Source organism: Ursus americanus, chromosome 8 (assembly GCF_024610735.1).
Source record: "Ursus americanus isolate L20-20 chromosome 8, mUrsAme1.1.p, whole genome shotgun sequence".
In the NCBI taxonomy this organism is placed as follows: Eukaryota; Metazoa; Chordata; class Mammalia; order Carnivora; family Ursidae; genus Ursus; species Ursus americanus.
The window spans coordinates 77,889,921-77,908,051 of NC_142134.1; the positions used below are offsets into that span (position 1 = coordinate 77,889,921).

General features: G+C 50.6%; 1 protein-coding gene across 2 annotated transcripts in view; it reads left to right on the forward strand.

The window, feature by feature from the left end:
• The first annotated feature begins 14,229 nt into the window (after positions 1-14,229).
• STK32B (serine/threonine kinase 32B) overlaps positions 14,230-18,131 on the forward strand; it is a 376,131-nt gene continuing 372,229 nt past the window's right edge. The window contains exon 1 of one of the 2 annotated variants that reach the window (XM_087864285.1): positions 14,230-14,444. In XM_087864285.1, the coding sequence (XP_087720411.1) occupies positions 14,393-14,444 (52 nt within the window). In that variant the 5' untranslated portion in view covers positions 14,230-14,392. The remainder of the gene's footprint in view (positions 14,445-18,131) is intronic. The other variant, XM_045771467.2, reaches the window with a different exon arrangement.

Below are 18,131 nucleotides of genomic sequence, written 5' to 3' on the forward strand. Positions count from 1 at the left end.
TGGCTGCAGCGGCAGGACAGGCTCCTGGCCCCCACCTTGCAAGGTGCTTGACCCCCCCGGGCTCTCAGGGTCTTCAAGCCCCTCACAGAGTGGCGGTCATGAGGATTCAGGCAGAATGGGGGACGCTCACTCAAGAGTAATCTCCCTTCCCAGACCCCATCTCCAGAGCACCTGGAAAATTCCCTGCTGCTAGCAGAGAGCACGTTGTGTTAGAGATCATGTTCAGAGACCCAGGTCTCCCCCCGGTCTCGTTTCTAGAACACTGAACGATTCACACAACACATTTGTTTTGAACAAGTGAACAGAATTGACTTAGCTGAACAGGTAGTCGTTTGTATCAGAGTGTCAAACACACACACCCGACTTCCTTTAAATCTAGAACCTGGGACACCCGACCTGTTACCACTCCTGATCTATGGAAAATCTACACCTCGGTTTCTATCTTTAATGATTCCTTTTATAATGAAAGAGGATCCATTTCTTGTGCAATGTGGTGAGCATTTCTAGAACTCTCCTCTATTCCCCTGTACCTGTGTAAAACAATTTTCCTTGCTCACAGAGGGGGCTCCATGTGCCCAGCGGCTTTCACTCTCCAGCTACCTGACTTGACCTCTCTGTTCCTTGCCTGTGAATGGAGACAGCTCCAGTTGGCCCCTGGGGCTGAGAGAGGAGTCAGTGGTCACTTAGGCAGAGCCCTTAGCCTGGGGCAAAGTAAGCAGTGTGGGTTGGCTGCTGCTACGTATGTGATTTTCAGCCCCAGGAACACAGGGCGCACTCAGTGCAGGCCTCCATCCTGGACGACGAGGGGCTGGGGCCAGGGGCTGGGGCCGGCCCGTCTCCACCCCAGGAACTGGCCCCGGCCCGGGACGTGGGCCTAGCGGAGGGACAGGGAGGGTTGATGGGCTGAGCGAATACACAACGCCCTTTGTTGTGCCGTGACGTGGAAGACCACTTGGAGTCCCGCATGGCCCACCGCCACCACGAACCCGGCATCCACAGCGGGGCCCCCCTGACACCCCTTCTGCCTTCCAGCTCTGGCCGCCTCCAGCTTCTGTGAAGTCAGGGCTTCCTCCCTCGGGAAGCTCTCTGAGTGCTTTGGCCTCTCTCCTTTCAGGAAGCCTCCGAGCCAACAATCACCCGGGGCAGGAAGCGGGCGCAAGTAACTTAACCCTCGGGCGGAAAGCATTTCAGAAACTGGCTCAGTGGCCTGGTTGCTGGCACAGTGAGCTGGGTCAAGCGTGCCCTCCTGCTTTTTTTTTTTTCTCTTTCGTTTGAATAGTTCCCTTTCTCCTTCCCAAGGAGGCCCCCGTGTCTGAGAGCGGGGCTTTGCTCATGCCATCGCACCAGGAAGGGAAGAGGGGAGACAGTTTTCCTGAGCATCTGTGGCTGCCTCTCCCAGTGTTTTCTCCCTTCCTGAGCAGTGAGCCCCCAGTCCCTGTCTACAGTCAGAGCTCCGAGGCTCAAAGCCACGCTGCTGGCCACAAAGCCTGGGTCTTTGGAATCCCAGAGCTGACGCTCTTTACGGTGTGGGATGTCTGTACACTGTCTTCACTTACGGGCTGCCTATACTTACCACCGATTTTCAAAAGACGGGGTGTTCTGTGAATTGAGCAAAAGTCACTGTGGCACAGGCGCTGCGAGACCATAAACATAGTATAAAATCGTACCATTGAAATGTTTCAGAACAAAGAAGGAAACAGGCAAAAAAGCCAATTGCAGAATATGCTTCCAGACCCATCCGAGAACGGGTGTGGTTACATAGATCTTCCTAAGTCCATTTCAGCTAGATGGGGAATTAGACTCTAACTTAGTTGCTTATTCATTTGTTCAGCAGAGGTTTATTCTGTAGCAACTGTGCCTCTTACAACTACGGAATTAGTCTTTTGACAAATAAGCCAGCAAATGGATGGAAATTATTAGTCTTAGGGAGTGCACTCTAATAATATCCTCTTATATGGAGGTATCAAATGTTTATGAAACATGCATCTCAAACATGTCATTTTCCCTCTGACACCTAGGCTTCTGGCATGCTGTTCCCTGCCTGGAAAACCCTTCCCCACTCCAAGCCCTACTGTAGTCAGGCTCAGACTCCTGGGCATCTGGATAGTCTGTTTCCCGACAAAGTATTTCCTGACTCCAAGCAAGACAAGCCGCCTGCTGTGTTCTCCCCTCGATTCCTGCACTTCCCTGTCCTCACACAAGGCACAGACCTTTGCTTGCTTACTGTTCTGCCCTGTATTACGCCTCCTTCCCTGCTCACGGCTGGGTTCTGAGCACCCAACACAGGGATTGACTCCAGAAATATTCCATGGGCTCCCTTCCTCCCATATATCTGAAGAACGAAGAGCAGCACAAACACATTCTATCAGTAGCTTTTATAAGTACCACGCTCCTGCTGGGCTTCCTGACACAGCTCTCACTTCCACTCTGGACGCCACTCAGATCTTACCCGATGTCTTGTAAAACTGCATCATCACACTTAGAAACAACTTTGTGGACATGTCAGGGGTTTTGCAGACTAATCTGCACATTTTCCTGCTTGAGCCATCATTCAAAAAGAAGCAAAGGAAAGCTGTCCTCGCATCCTCACACTCATGCAGCTGATTCTCAAGTCGGTCCCAGCCCTTGATCGGAAGGTGGGCTGGAGGGGCATTTGGGGTTCTCGTCCAGGCCCCACCGTCAGACCCTGGTTCTAGATGTATTTTGCAGCCTCATCGCAGAAGTCTTACAGTAAGCGTGGTAGCAAGAGGCGTAGTGAACTTTTTTTTCCTGCTGGTGTCTGCTTTCCCCTCCCTGGCTATCACTGGCTCCCCTCCACTCATGCTAAACATGCATTTTTGTGGTTAGATTTGAATGTGGTTACAGAATCCCAGGAGAACTTCCACAGATGTCTTAAACCCTCTGCCTCCATTTCCAGATGCCGCTGGGGAGACATTTTAGTGCACGGCTGAGCACTTGGAATTTGGGCCTCGGCAGCCTCGGCTCGATCGCTCACCAGCTGTGGGATTTCAGAACGAAGTTCCTCGCGTCACCGGTAGACCGCAAGGACCGCACGTCCTCCCTTCTAGATTTGATTTACAGGAACCGGCAGGGCCCACTTCGTGGTGGGTTTCCACCCATGTTTGCCAAAGTGAGTGGATGAGCCAGTGCCTGAGCGTTACCGTTTACGTGTTACAGAGGGAGAGATGGTCTCTATAGGATGGTTCACGTAGTTAAGTGAAGGTTTGTCACAAGCTTTTTATAACACTTGGCACAGCATAATTGCTCAGTGAACGGAAAAATGGTGACTGATGGTCTCAGTTGCTCAGAGGGACTGGAGCAGTGATAGCAGGTCATGCAGTTGGGGGGAAAGGGGATGATAGTCCCTGTGTCTATGGGCTGCAGGCAGGTGGACGAGGAAGTCTGCACTTTGTCAGGGTCGGAGAGTAGAGTGGGGGCATTTCCAGATGCAAGATGGCTGAGGGCGGCTTGGGGACCGGGTAGGAGTCCCTGTTGGTTTGCAACCCTCTCCGGAGCTTCCCGGGGGTGATCTGAAACTGGCCCCCCCACACACACAGAGGTCAGGGAGGGAGGAAGAGAGGCAGGCCACTCCGGGGTGGTAGGTAGAAGTTTTAGTAAGCAAGGGAACTTCCATACAAGGCTTGTCTTGGGCAAGATGCAAGATGAATGGATGCCAGCAGCCATCCATCAAATCTGAAGTTTGTATAGAGAGAGGCCTTAACTAGGTTCAGTTCTGCATATCGCTCAGGTGTTTTCAACACCACATCACTAGTTCAAAGCTATGTGCTCAGAACAGCCTCTGGGGGCAGAGCAGGGAAGGCAAGAGGAATCCACATTTCGAGGACCGGGGAAGGAGTGAGGAGCCTCTGAGTGCCCGGTCCAGCTCAGGGGTCACTCTTCTCGATGACCTTCCCCACAGCCCCCTGGTCAGGGAAGAGGGGCTGGCCATTCCCAGCAGAGACTTAGACTCAGAGTCACTGAGCTAAAGGATCTTTGAAAATATTCGTATTCAAAGTACAAAATTACAACGTATTTGCATCAGAAACACAAATTAAAGCAATCGTACAAATTTTAAAAAATTATTCTTCATGAATGTTTTCAAAGGTTACTTTTCTCCTAGAATATTCAAAATTATCTATTAAAACTGAGAGGCAGAGTGTACATTAAATGGAAGAACGACAATTTCAAATAAAAATTCCGTCCATCAAAACGGATTTATTTCTTTGAAAATGTAATGAAATCTCATCGAATGTTTTTACAAAATAAAACTACTGACGAATCAAGGCTTCAATGTCCATCTAGTTGCCAACATAATCTGTATCACCCCTCAAACAAATTTTATCTAGACTTACCGTATTCAGATATAAGCGTAAGATGAATTTTAATAATGCGAAATGTTCCAGAATCATCCGTGTAATTGTTATCAGTACCATGCTGGTTCATGGGTGCCTCTGGATCTGCTTATTGGAACCAAAAGGAAGCAAGACAAGGACACTTTGCACTGCAGGAAAAAGCCGCTTTTGTTATGCAAGAACCTACAGCATCCTGCACTCCAGAGCAGAGAGGCCGCACCTTAACTCATTTGTCTTTTCTTGAAACGAAATCCTTGGGCTGCTCGAATCCTCCTCACACTTCGAAGTAGTGTCTGTCTCTGAAGTTGGCAGCAAAACTTACAAATCTTGGAAGCATTTGGGTGCAGCCATGCTTTGTTGCCAGGAGATCGTGCCAGAGATGCTGAGAAGCGTTCCAGGCTCCTGAACTGTGTTCAGGACCGCGGGACGTGCTGTGCCAGGGCCCCAGGGACAGAGGCCCCCACGAGTTCTTGCACACGCCGAGAGCGTGTTTATGATTTGCAGGCCCTCTGAAGAGTGGGAGGGCCCAGCGCAACAGCCCCTCTTGCCTTGGCCAAAGGGGATGGAGACATTCTTTTCTACTAGATTCTGATTGACGGTAGTCACTGCATTCTGGGATCAGCTTGACTGGGGGATAGGGTGATTTCAGTTCTATACAGTACTTCTCACTTCCCGAAATCGTTTGTTTTTCAAAAACAAAAAAAGACTATTTTATTGCCCACCTTCTTTCTCCTTTAGAATATAAAGTCTAAGAAGGGAGATTTTTTTCTGTTCTCTTCCCTGACTTGAACAGCCCGCAGTAAGACCTTGAAGAACACAGAGTGAACGACTGCAAAAATAAATGAAGGTATCTTGATGTCTCACCACTGCCCAGGTGTGGCCGCTGCTCAGGAGCCCACAAAGAGCCCGGCAAAGCAGGGAGCACGAGTAAGGGATTCTGGAAGAGACTCCAATCCAGCCTTACCTGCCTTTCATTCATTCACTCACTCAGCCCATGAGCCCACATCTCCCTCTCCACTGACTGGAGGGACGTCTATTTCCAACGGGTGACTCAGAGGTGCCCAGGTGCTAGGCAGCAGGTGTTCCCAGGCAGGTGTAAGAGCTAGATCCAAAATCCAGCTGGGTGCCAAAAGGGTTAAATTATGCCCGCTTTGGAAGAGTTGCCATTTTGCCTGTCCTGCACACAAAAGAGCAATGAAGGTCAGGGGACCTCCACTGGAGAGTAGATGCAGTCCGGGTGTCCAGCAGAGGAGCCTGGCTCAGCATACCTCTCTGAGGATGTCGCCCCTCCTCATGCTGACCTTGGCCTGACGAGCTTCCCTTCCTCGAATAAAGTCTGTTCCTTCAGCCACATCATGTGGCTTTTGTGGAACTTACCCAAAAGCCGGGTGCACAACCTTCAGGATCTATTGGGTATTATAGTCTGTCCATCATCAACCCCCCCCCCCATCTTTTCTGCTGTCTTGAGGATTTAAGAAGAAAATGCCCTTCGATAACTTAGGCTAATGCGGGAGCAAGTATGTAAAACTGCACATTCTAGACAGCGTGATATATTCTGTGACATGGAGGTGAGCACAGTTTGAGGGGAAACACTGAGTTTGAGATAAGGACTTACTCTGTCCTGGTCAATCTGAGAGGGCTTCACGAAGGAGGTGATACCTGAGTGTTCCAACCTGGACACCTTCTCTTCCTGGGTTCACTCCCTTATTCCCCTGTGAGGGTTGTTTGGGGTCACCTCCCCAATAAAACACTGCATTCACATCCTCTTTTCAGGGTTGCTTCTGGGGGAACTGGCCTAAGACTTATCGTTTCTTAAACATCAAACTGACGTCACAGCCAACAGATTGCCATCATCCGGCGTGGTGCTCCCTGGAGAGGCAGGACTCACTTTCCCAGCTCCCCCTGCAGGTAGGATGGAAGCATGTGACCTAGACCCCACCAATCAGGAGCAACCAAAGGAGATTTGGCTTCGAGGAAAGAAATTAGTGGCAGCAGCTCTACGTCCTGCTCAGCATCTCCAATGCTGGTGCCTGGAAGCAATGGGACCGTGTGTGCAGCCTGTTCAATGGCGTGTTACAATCACAGCTCCTGGCTATGTCATGTCCTGCTTGATTCTCTGGGCATCCCAGGGACTGTGTAAGCTCATGCATATCCGTTAATACTCTCCTTTATGCTTATTGGACTGAGGGTTCATTCTGCTCTTTTCTGTTCTTAAAAGGTTTTTAAAATTTATTTATTTGACAGCGAGAGAGGGAACACAAGTGAGGGGAGTGTGAGAGGGAGAAGTAGGCTTCCTGCCAAGCAGGGAGCCCGATGCGGGGCTTGATCCCAGGACCCCAGCATCATGACCTGAGCCGAAGGCAGGTGCTCAACGGCTGAGCCACCCAGGTGCCCCTATTCTGCTCTTTTCTACAAAGAATCCCGGTTGTGAGTTGTCCATAAGTGTCTTTCACCTGTGACCAATACCCTTCCTGCCTATCTCAAAAGTGTGCATAATTGTAATAATACATGCGAAAGCCACCTGAAAGCAGCTAGGTACAAAACCCACAAGGACTGTGTTTGCTCTATTCTCCACTGAATGGCCAGCCCTTAGCACAGTGCCTGGAATGTAGTAGATGCTCCGTGACCATTGGCTGAGAAAAGTGCTATAATCATCACCCCAAACACCCCACTCCTTCTCCACACAGCAGGCCCCTTATGGTTCTGATTATGTGAATTGGGCCCAGGTGTCTCCAAAGTCAGACAATAAACTCCACAGTTGTAGGCCACACTGGAAGACGGTGATGTTTCTTGATGAGTAATCAAGTGGACCTGAGTGAGGAGGGTCAGGTTTGGCCAGCAACCAGTCATTTACGGATAGAAGGAACTGAAGCTTGCTGCTGGTGTTTAGAGGCCAAAGCTCCCAAAATTCCAGGTGACAGTCACAGAAATACTGTTTTATAATTATCTATTAAATATCAAGGCAAGGGTGGCATTTTAAATTGCGCCCAAGCGATCTCTAGCAAGAGTGTGAATGTCTCATGTTGAGACCGGTGTCTCGATGGACGACAGCAGAGTCACCCAGGGGTGGGGGGCCGTCCTGTGCTTGCAGGATGTTTAACAGCGTCTCTGGTCTCTCTCCACTAGAAGTCGGTAACACTGCTTCCCCCCACTCAGCCGGGACAATCAGAAGTGTCTCCAGATGTTGATCAATGTCCCCTAGTGGGAGATCACCCCTGCTGAGCACTGCCAGGACTGAGCCATTCTTCTAATGCCACCAGACTACCAAACCAGCAGCATGTGTGTGTACTGTGCCTTGGTAGGCCGGGCACTCTGCTGGGTGTTTGCATCTGAAGTTCACAATCACGTCGTAAGGCAGGAGAAGTTATCCTCTTTCCAGCTGGAACTCTGACCCTGCCGGAACCCAGGCTCACTGCTAACTGAGGAGCCATGCAGACAGACAGAAGTAGCAGCCCCAGACTGAGGATGCTCCGAGGACTCTGAGACGAGGTCCTACAGGTGAACTTCCCAAAGCAAACCAAGAACGCCTGGCCAGGTTAAAGCCGGGGAACATCAAGATGGTTCTTTTCTCCAGACCAGCTCTGGGGAGACTCTGAGGACTCAAAGCTGAAAATGACTTCCCGTTTCAGCCCATTTGGATGTCTACACAGTTACATCATGGCTTTTATTTGCCACAGCACTGTTTCTTCACTGGTTCGTGAGGGTTGGCATGGGGACCTGTTCCTTTCCGTACTTGCTGGCACGAGGTAATTAGCGCATGTTTGTTGAGTGAATGAACGAACGACTGAAATGAGCAGCACAGATGGTGAGGGAGAAGAGTGTATGTGACATCTCTTTGATCTCTTTTAGAGCCTCCCGTCCCCATCCTTTGGGAGACAAGTGGCCAAGACAATGCCAGTCACCGCTGGGTTTCCAAGTCATCCTCAGTTCTGAGAAGTAACATAACAGAATCTTGGTATTGGAAGGATCCTTAGACATGACCTCATCCATATTCTATCCAGCCTGTGAATCATCCTGTAGCATTTCTGACGTGCCCATTAAACCCATTCTGTGGTTCATTTGTTCATTCATTCTTTGTGTTTGCGGGCATGTCTGTTATATGCCTATGTTGTTCGGGATGTCAGGGAAGATGATGAACAATGATGAACTTGGAATTCATCCTGTCTGTATTAGTTATATAATGGGCTAACCCAAAAGAAATCCTCAAATCAGTTTAACTGTGATGGTGTACTATCTCTTAACGGTGCAGAAGTAGCCAGGCCATCCAAGTCCAACAGGGCATTCTGCTGCACGAGTTTACCCGGGACCCAGGCTCCTTCTGTTTGCTCTCTTACTTTCTACGGTGTGGTCCTCTCTGGCAGGGCTGAAGCTGGCTCCGGCTGTCATGGCAGCATCACAGCCTACAGCCACTAAGTGGAACTTAGTCACATGGCCACTCCTACTTGCAAAGAAAGCTGGGAGATGTAGTCTCTAGCCTGTGCTCAGCTAAAACTGGCTATGTGTGTTGTATTTTTTAAAAAAGAGGGGACAAATGGATACCAAAGATCAAGTCATAGTCTTTGCCATACAGCCCAACTCCTTCATTCTTTCAGTTTACACATAAGGAAAAGGAGGCCCAGGGAGGGGAAGTAGCTTATCTGAGGTTCCATAGTAAGGCAGTAGCAGTACAATTTTTAAGGCCACGGCATCTTTTAGTAAATCATTATTATTACTCCTGCAACGTGTGGCTTCGCTTTCCAGGAGAAGAAAGTATTCTGCATGATATAAATTATTCTACAGATCAGTGGTTCTTGATCCCTGTCTTTGGTGGGGAGGGGTGGGTTCATGGAGCCTTTGAAATAACTGTGGAAGATTTTAACTGTCTCCCCATAAAAGTATTCTAATGTGTGTGTGTGCACACACATGCATACATACAAGTACAGTTTTAGAGTGTTCGTGACAACTCCTTTAAGCCTCTAAGAATCCCTATAAAACCATGCGGAAACACAATGAAGCACACCCCACCGATGCCGCATCTGGCAGCTACAGAGCCTTCCTTCTGATTCAGCCTGGTTCACATTACAGCTAGAATTTTCTGCAAACACTTAATTTGAGGTCACCATGGAGCTACTATGCAAATTGTCTCAATGTAAGAAGGAGAAGCTCAGACTTGCTGGTCTACCAAGTTCCAAACTATGAAAATGCCTCCAGGGAAGTTTTATAATGCCAAGAAATGCAGACACACCACATTAGTAGCAATTTATGGGCCCTTATTTTGTGCAAGAGCACACACACACACACACACACACAGACTCTTAACAACAAAAGGTTACTCTTGAAATTACTACTTTTTTTAAAAAAAAATCATTAGGGATAATTTGCTATCCGAGTGTGAGGATTTCCAACCACAGAACTGGATGTGCAAACTGTGCCTTATCTTGGTATGCCACAAAACAGCCTTTATCATTTTTTTGTTTATAATGTACAATGCTGCCAAACAGAACATATTGAAACCTAGCACAAGCAGACGGTATTTAAGTGAACCAGAATCAAGTTTTAAATAAAATAGGCTTAACAGAAATGATAACAAAATCTGATCTAGCAGACTCTAAGAAATGGTTTGGCACACAAGACACCCTGCCCTGGGGAATCACATTAGCCTCTACAGCACGATCGTGTTACATAAAATTAAAGGTTACAGCCGCTGGATCCAAGCATGAATGCTTAATCATGTTCTCAATGAGAGGAATAGCAGCCCCAGGAATCGACTCATGAAAGTTTAAGGCAGGAAAAGAATCCCAGTTCTTACTTCTGTGCTTATATCTGGGATTCGAGAAGTCATGTGCCCTGTCCCTGGGAGAATCCCGTAGACCATAACTATCATGATCTTTTCAAAGTCGACCTTCTGAGAAAACCAGATAGGCTTGGCCCAGAGAAGCAGATGGCTTTTATTTTGCTTATTTATTTTTGCACAGAGTGAGAAGACCATACCGAGCCTTATCAGGACTCGAGCCGGGCAAGAGGGCAAGACCTAGAGTTGGCTTCATTTGGAACACGGATGAAACCAAGTTCAGCCATTCTCTCTTGAGGAGACTAGCCAGCGCGTGACATTGGCTAGGAGGTGGGGGAGAAATGTGCTTACTCCAAAATAATTCAGCCAGATTGGGTCAGTAGTACATGACCAATCCCTTCACAATGGAAGAGTCATGACGGGCGTTTCTGAAGGCTCCCACCCTGGAGTTCTGCAGGCCCAAGGCGAAGAATAAGAATGCCTGGAACTGAGCCCCCCTCGAAGCCTCCAGAGGGAACCCATACTGCTGACAACTTCACGCTGGATTTCTGGCCTCCAAACAGTGAAAGAAACTATTTCTGCTGATTGAAGCCAGCCAGTTTGTGGTTACAGGATGGGAGGAAGCCGTGGGGGAAGGAATGTCATAGTTGTGGTGTGGAGGACAGGCTATTTGAATCCTCTGAGCCCCTCTTCCATCTGGAAGGTGGGGCTTTTGGTAGCACCTTTTTCTGTTGGACAGTAAGGACAGCAACGGGCTGTGAGACACGCCTTGCCAAGTCAGGGGCAATTGAGTGTTCACGAGATTTCTTTTTTTCAAAATGAAAATATTTTTTTTACCAATTATTAAAATAATGTGATTATAAAATAATTCTTCATAATAGCAATTGTACAGTCATACAAAAGCACTTAAAAAATAAAAATAATCTGAACTTTCCAACTCCAGAAGTAGCCACTATTCCACATGTCCTTTGTCTTGGTTTTGATGTTATGTTTAATTTATGGATCTAAACCTTCACGGCTCCACTTCTCAACCAGCGGGCCTCGGCATCGCTGTGTGTCCTTTAGTACAGGGATGACAATAACACCGACCTGCGGGGTCTGTGGTGAGGGCTGTCAGGGGTAATCCACAAAATTACTTGAAATAACAGGGCCGGGTACTTTCTCTGTAAGTGGGGAGAGGAACAGGGAAGGGGTTGCCTGCAGGGTCGAGCATCTTTAAAGTGGTGGCCCGGAGCTTGGCGTGCGGAGAGCGCTCGACACACGGGCACTGTTGTCACTATCCTGGCCATTCCGCACGCTGATCTGTGTTCCAGTGATGTGCAGCTGCTCTCAACTTCGCCAGGATGCCCTTCTCTCTTGGCCTCGGGGACTTTGCCGAGGCCAACTCTCTTCTTTCCCTATGGCTGATTCCTCGTTGCCCTTCCGGACTCAGCTGTACACCACCTCTTTTGGGGTGCCTTCTTTGGCCCAGAGCATGTTTCAGGTGCCTCCCCTCTGCCCTCACAGCCTATGCTTTTATAATCTATGCATCCACTCCCGTCAAAGTGTGATCCACTCTGCATTTGTTCTTGTCCCACACTAGACTTCTAAACTTCAGCTCCAGGAAAGCAGACCCTGTCTCACCCATGGCTGGGTCCATCTCCAGCACCTAGCCAGGGCTCGGCCCACCGGAAGAGTTCAGAAAATGCTTACTTGACAAAGGAGGGAGGGGAGGGGGGAGGGAATGATGCTCTGACTCCTCTTTGGGGGTCCTTCTGCCTTCCCTGGCTCTCAGGGTTGGAACCAGTGCCTGCTGTGTTCTCACAGCCTCCTGGGCTCCCTTCCACAACACAAACCTCCAATCGTAGTCTTTGCCTGTGTGACTGTTAGTATATATATTAATCAGCTCTGTCTGTGATGCTGTGAAACAAACAGCCCTCACACCCAAATCTCAGGGCCTTACAAAAACACATATTTTTCTTAGTCATGAGTCTGTGCTCTGCTTTAGGATACATGTGGGGTTCAGGTCTATTCCTTGGATCTGTCATTCTGGAAACAGAGGATCCCAGGGCCAGCTCTTCTCATGGTAGATAGCAACAGCACAAGAGAGCAGAAATGTGCACCATCTCAAGGCCTTCTCACACTCAGACCTGGGGCGCTGTCACTTCCTCCCATATCCCACCAGCCAAAGCAAGCCCTATGGCCAAGCTGACACCTGCAGTGTGAGAGAAGCAGGAAACGATAGGAAGAGAAGGAAGAATTGTGAGTGGTTAGTACAATGTACACAATTGCTCCTTATCAGAGATAACTAACACCTCTGTTTTGCTTATTATGTTTTAGGCACTAACAGCAATTCATTTATTCCCCATAATAACCCTAAGAAGGGGGAAGTACTACGCCTACCCCCATTTTACAGATGAACAAACTGAAGCCAGAAGGGGTTAAGTAATTTACCCAAGTTAACCTGCTAGAGAGTAGCAAAAGTGGGATAAACCTTGAGCAGAACAGGGCCCAGAACCCTGGCCTGTGACTATTTCCTCCCCCTGCCTCTTGAGGGACACAGAGGCTGTGTCTCTTTCTCCTGCGTTCAGTGTGTTGCCTAGTGTAGACTGGGCACTGAATCAGTGCTTGTTGGCAGAACGAAAGGCAAGAAATATTTATTGACCATTTACTACACGCCAGTACTGCTACCTGCCTCTGTAAATAGTTTCTGACATAATCTCCAAGCAGTCCTGGGGAGTAACTATCGATCTCCCCATTTCACAGATAAGGACTCCAAGGTGAAAATGAAACTTGTCCCACCCCAAGGCCTGGCAGCTTTGGCCAATCTTAAATCTAGCTGGATCGTGCTGGATGGGGCTGGCTCCATCTTTTCAGCTTTTCCCCCTTGCCTCTGGGAGTTTTTTTGCTGTCCTAGACAGAGAGACATCCCCCGACCCCCAGCATGCCTGAGAGAGAGAGAGAGGGAGAGAAAAGGAAGGATGAGGGGAGGGGGAAAGAAGATGGGGACACTCAAAAAGAACCCATGTTTTCTATCAAAGCACAGACAGTGGCTTAAGGCGCCCAGCAGATGGCAGGAGGTGGCCAAAGATTCCCCGAAGCCAGTCGGGCTGTTCGTGCGGGACCACACCTCTTGGGTAACCTGCACCTCCCCCAGGGAGAGTCTCCCAGGGTCTGTGCTCGACCCACGAGCCTCGAGGCGCACCCATCGTACCCAGCACTTAGCACCCTGGTCCCGGGCTCGTCTCCTCCCCGGATCTGGGCTCCCCAGCTCCCGCTGCAGGGGACCCGCGCACCCAAATTCGAACCGACCCATCCATCAGACACAGTTCTGGGGAATCCCGAGGTACTTGTCCAGGCACTCCTCTTCTAGGGACAATGGTTTGGGGCAAACTACACCCCTTTGGGGCCTCAGTTTCCCCATGTAGAATGAAGGGGGCTCTAAAAGGCCTACACTTTACTTTCATTCATTAAATATTTAGAAAAACATAAAGAGGAAAGGCGTCTTTTGGAGAATGGGTAGACACACCACCGCCAGTGTACCAGCCCGAATGCCAAATAAAGCCCAGTGGGGCTTCCTGGGGGCTCCCTTCGCAGCCGGGGCGGACTGAGAGCTCCTTTCCCTCCAAAGCTCAGGCTACCTGACTCTAAAACGGGGAACAATGATTTTTCTAACGGTTGGGTTGTTAAGAGGTGACGGAGCACGGTGTTTATAAGGCGCTTAGCCTGGGCCTGGCACATAGTAGGCCCACACAAATCGCTTACTGCGCGTAGGAAGAGCCCCTACTTCGGGATCGCCATTCCTCCGGGCCCACCCTGCGCTCAGTTCGGCATTCCCCACCGGCCGGCTGCGCTCACCAGCCGGGGCCCGCCGCGCCCCTCTTCTGGGCGTCCCCTGGGCTGCGCTCGCCCCCCGCCCGTTCCCTCCTTCCCCTCCTCCTCCTCCGCCCGCCTTGCAGCCTTCCGTCCCCCGCCCGCTGCAGCCGGCGAGCAGCGCGGCTCGGTGGCCGGCGGCGCCGGGAGCTCGGGGCTTCGGGGCGGGGCGGCGGGGGCGCGGCAGGCGTGCGAGCGCAGCTGGGGGCGCCGGGACGAGGGGGCGCGGCGGGCGCGGTCCCGCCCCTGCGCGGCGCTCGGCCCCCTCCGGCTGGCGCGCGGCTGCAGCTTGGGCTGGGCGCTCGCCACGCGTCCCGCGTCCTGCTCCCGCGTCCGGCTCCTCGCTCCCCTCTCCCTGCTCCCCGCTGCCCGCTCCCCGCGGTCGGGCATGTAGCAGCGGCAGGCGCCACGGCGGAATATGGGCGGGAACCACTCCCACAAGCCCCCCGTGTTTGACGAGAATGAGGAAGGTAAGAGCGAGGGGTGCACCCCTCCTTCCCCCTGCGCGGCGCGGGGCTTCCGCCTTGGTTCCGCTTGTGCGCCGCTGCCCCTCCGGGCCGGCGCGCTAATCGGACAGGGGGTGCAGCCCAGCCTTCACTTGGGGAGCGGAAGGAGGAGCTGCCTTGGACGCAAGTCCGGGTGCTGCTCGGCTCCAGCTCCCCAAGCCCCGGTCTCCTTCAGAGCCGGAGGCTCAGGGAGGCGGCCTGTGCGTGTGTGTGTGTGTGTGTGTGTGTCCGTCCACGACGCTCTTGGTCTCGTGCACGGGCAGGTTCCACGCTGCTCCTTGCGCCCAGGACAGCCTAGGGAAACTTTTCTTGGTCAAACTCCGTGACTCCAAGGGAGGCGTCCCGCTTGTGGCAGCCTCCCTGGCGGAGGGGCTTCGGGGCTGGGCTTCCTTGTGGCTCAAGTCCGTAGAGCTCCGTGTCTGAACTGGCAAAACGCCATTTGCAGCGCTGTGTGCCCTGGGCAACTTGCTTAACCTCTCTGAAACCTTTGCTTCTTCACTTACGAGATGAGAATTATGATACCACGTGCTACCGTAGGATGCGGGATTGTTTGAGGCTTAACCACACTGGTAATCCATGTGAAAAGTGCCTTAGAAAGATACTCAGTACAGTATCGTTGGTTATCTATTACCTCTGCCTTTAAAAGCTTGGTTTCCTAATGCTTTGGTGTCTCCGGTCTCCACCATGCCCAACACAAGAGCTAGGATGTACTGAGCACATACTGTTCCAGGCACTGTTCTAAGGCGCTTAGCCTGGGCCTGGCACATAGTAGGGGGCTTTACAGGTTGGGGGCTTTACATGTGTTCTGTCAGTCCTCACAGCAACCCTATGAGGTAGGTGCTTCTGTTGTTCCATTCTGCAGTTGAAGAAAGGGATGTGGCCTGGTCACAGCTTCTAAGGAGCAGAGCTGGCTTGGGGGTTGGTCAGTCTTCCCTGGAGCACCTGGAGGGGGTGCTTCTCCTCACCGCCCAGGCCTAGGCTTGTGGGTACGGATCATGGTTTCTAGAATGGCCAGGGCTGCGGGTGGTAGTCACATGCTGGCCCAGACAGCCCCTTTCAAAAGGCTACGTGAAGACAGTTAATGTAAATTAAGTGGGTCAGCCCTATTTGGTGCTTTCCTAAAGGAGTTCCTTGTCTAGTGGCACCGAATAACCCATGACCATCCATGGTGATAAGGGTGGTGCGTGGGGCCAGTGCAGGCACCTGGGCACCCACGGAGACAGGAGGCCTTCCTCATTCTTTAGTCTGGAGCACAGGCAGGTGGGGAGCCAGGCATGGACAGAGGAGAGGTAGGCAGGGAGGTGAAGGAGGCCCTTGGGTGTCCCAGGAAGAGTCTGGACACATGAAGCTGAACTTGTCCCTGGCCAAGTTCACACTAACACTGAACTTGTCCACGGAAGTCAAAGTGATCTTGAAATCAGTGTTTGTAGGTGTGCTCTGCTATTTGACAGCCTGCTTGGGGTGGCTCTGGGACAGGCTGGTCCCCTTTGGAGCACTTTTGTCCTTCGAGATGACATTCAAGGCTGCTCAGGTCCTATGAGAAGATATATACTCATTGACAGGCGGAGAGCATGACTTGGCGTCAAAAACCTTCTATTTGCAGCAAGTCAAAACTCTGCTCTCTGTCTTGGTGATGGGATCTGTATTAGTCTGCACAGGCTGTCATGACAGAATGCCACTGATGCTTAAACAACAAATTTGTTGGTGCTGGTGGCCTCCACAACAGAGATTTGTTTTCTCACTGTTCTAGGGGCCAGAAGTACAAGATCACGGTGCTGTCAGGGCTGGTTTCTGGTGAGAGCTCTCTTCCTGGTTTCCTCTGTGTGCTTGGGGAGCTGGAGAGAACTGTCTGGAGTCTCTTCCTCTCCTACATGAACACCAGTCCTATCAGATCAAGGCCGCACCCTTGCGACCTCACTTAACATCTATCTCCATAAAGGCCCTATCTCCAAATGTAGACACGCTGGAGGTTAGAACTTCCGCATGAAGTTTGGAGGGGACAACCACTGAGCCCATCACGGGAGCCTTTCATGAAAACCATGGGCTCCCTTCATAGAAGAAAGCACATATGTGCATATCGCCTCCAATAATTATAGGGGTTCATGGTTCTAAACTGGACCAAAGGTCGTACTTCAGGTAGTTTTCTTAGCATTTTTCTTTCTTTCATTTGCAGAGGAAAGTTGCCTCCTTTATGTTGACAACTGTCTCTATCCTTTAACCCAGAAAATATGCTTTAAAATATTGATTGGCAAAATAGTTATATCTGGTGGAACCAACATTTGATTTTCCTGCTGTTGTTCCTCATTCCAAAAGCAGACTGGACCCAAGGTTAACTGCCTGTTTCAGGGCTCTTGAAGTACAAGGTTAGGACTCGCCTCATTTTGCCGGCTTCCAGCCTGGTGAAACATTAACCTGTTTGACTTGCCAGCCTAGCTCTCCTATGTTTTCCTGTGCAAGTAAAGCACTCTTATTGGCCACCAGTTGATTCATTTAGTCTGCAGGCATTGACTGATGATCTTTTTTTGCACCCACCCCTGTGCTGGGCACTAGGAATATGGAGAAGATGAAGGCAAACATCCTAACCCTCAGGGAACTCCCAGAGCAGATAAATACTGAGGACAATGCAGGGAGCTCAGAGAACTCTGGTAATGTAGAGGAGGGTCGCTAACCCTGGGGCAGAGAAGACTTCCTCTTAGTGTTGAGTCTTGTGCAAATGGCAAGCGTTACCAGTAAGGAGGGGCTGGTAGAGAAGGGGAAGGGTGTGTTAGAAGGAGGGAACAGAATGTGCAAAGGCAGATGGTAAAGAGTAAGCAGGGCTCACTGGCGACGTTGTTGGGGGTGGTTAGTACTCCTGCGGTGTGGAGTGTGAGGCTGGAAGTCACAGAGATGAACCCCAAGTGCTGGACCAGCCTTAAAACCCCAAGTGGCCATGTGTTTGGACTTGATCATATAGGCATCTGGAGTCACTGAAGAATTTTAAGCAGGGCGGTGACATGGTCCAGTGAACGCACATGCTCTCCCACACCAGAGTTGGTGGGTGGTTGAAGATGCAAACACCTACCTGGGCAAAAACAAGTCTGGTTTGTAAGTGATTTAATACTAACCCCCAGCTGAAAGTTTGCGTTGTATAACTGTATCGAGCCCATCTGCATTCGGATGGCAGAAGTTTAATTTGCATCCAGGTAATATTAACAACTAACTTCCTGACACAGTGCACGGGCTCCTTTTTATGCCTAATTGGGAATCATCACAACTCGGCCTGGGGAGGTCTCAGAATCTGCGTTGTACTGGAGAGGTAACTGAATCGGGGACGCCAGGAAGAGCCCGTAGCCTGTGTGTGGATGAGCTGGGACTCACACCCAGGTCTGTTGAACTCCGGAGGTGGGCACCTAACAGGGTTCCCCGTGCTGCCTCTGGAGGCCCAGGGGCAGTGTGAGTCTCACAGATGCATATGGCCATGCAGAGTGAGCCAGCACTCAGGTCAGGCTGAGCCACGCCACCCCACGGGGCTGTCTGCATGGACCTTGATAGGAAGATAGTATCTGACAGCATCTGGTCGTTCACTATAATCATCTCACATGCCATCTTCAAAAAGCATTTGTTGGGTAGTCACATCCCAATACAACCTCTGGGAATGAAAACAAAATCCTC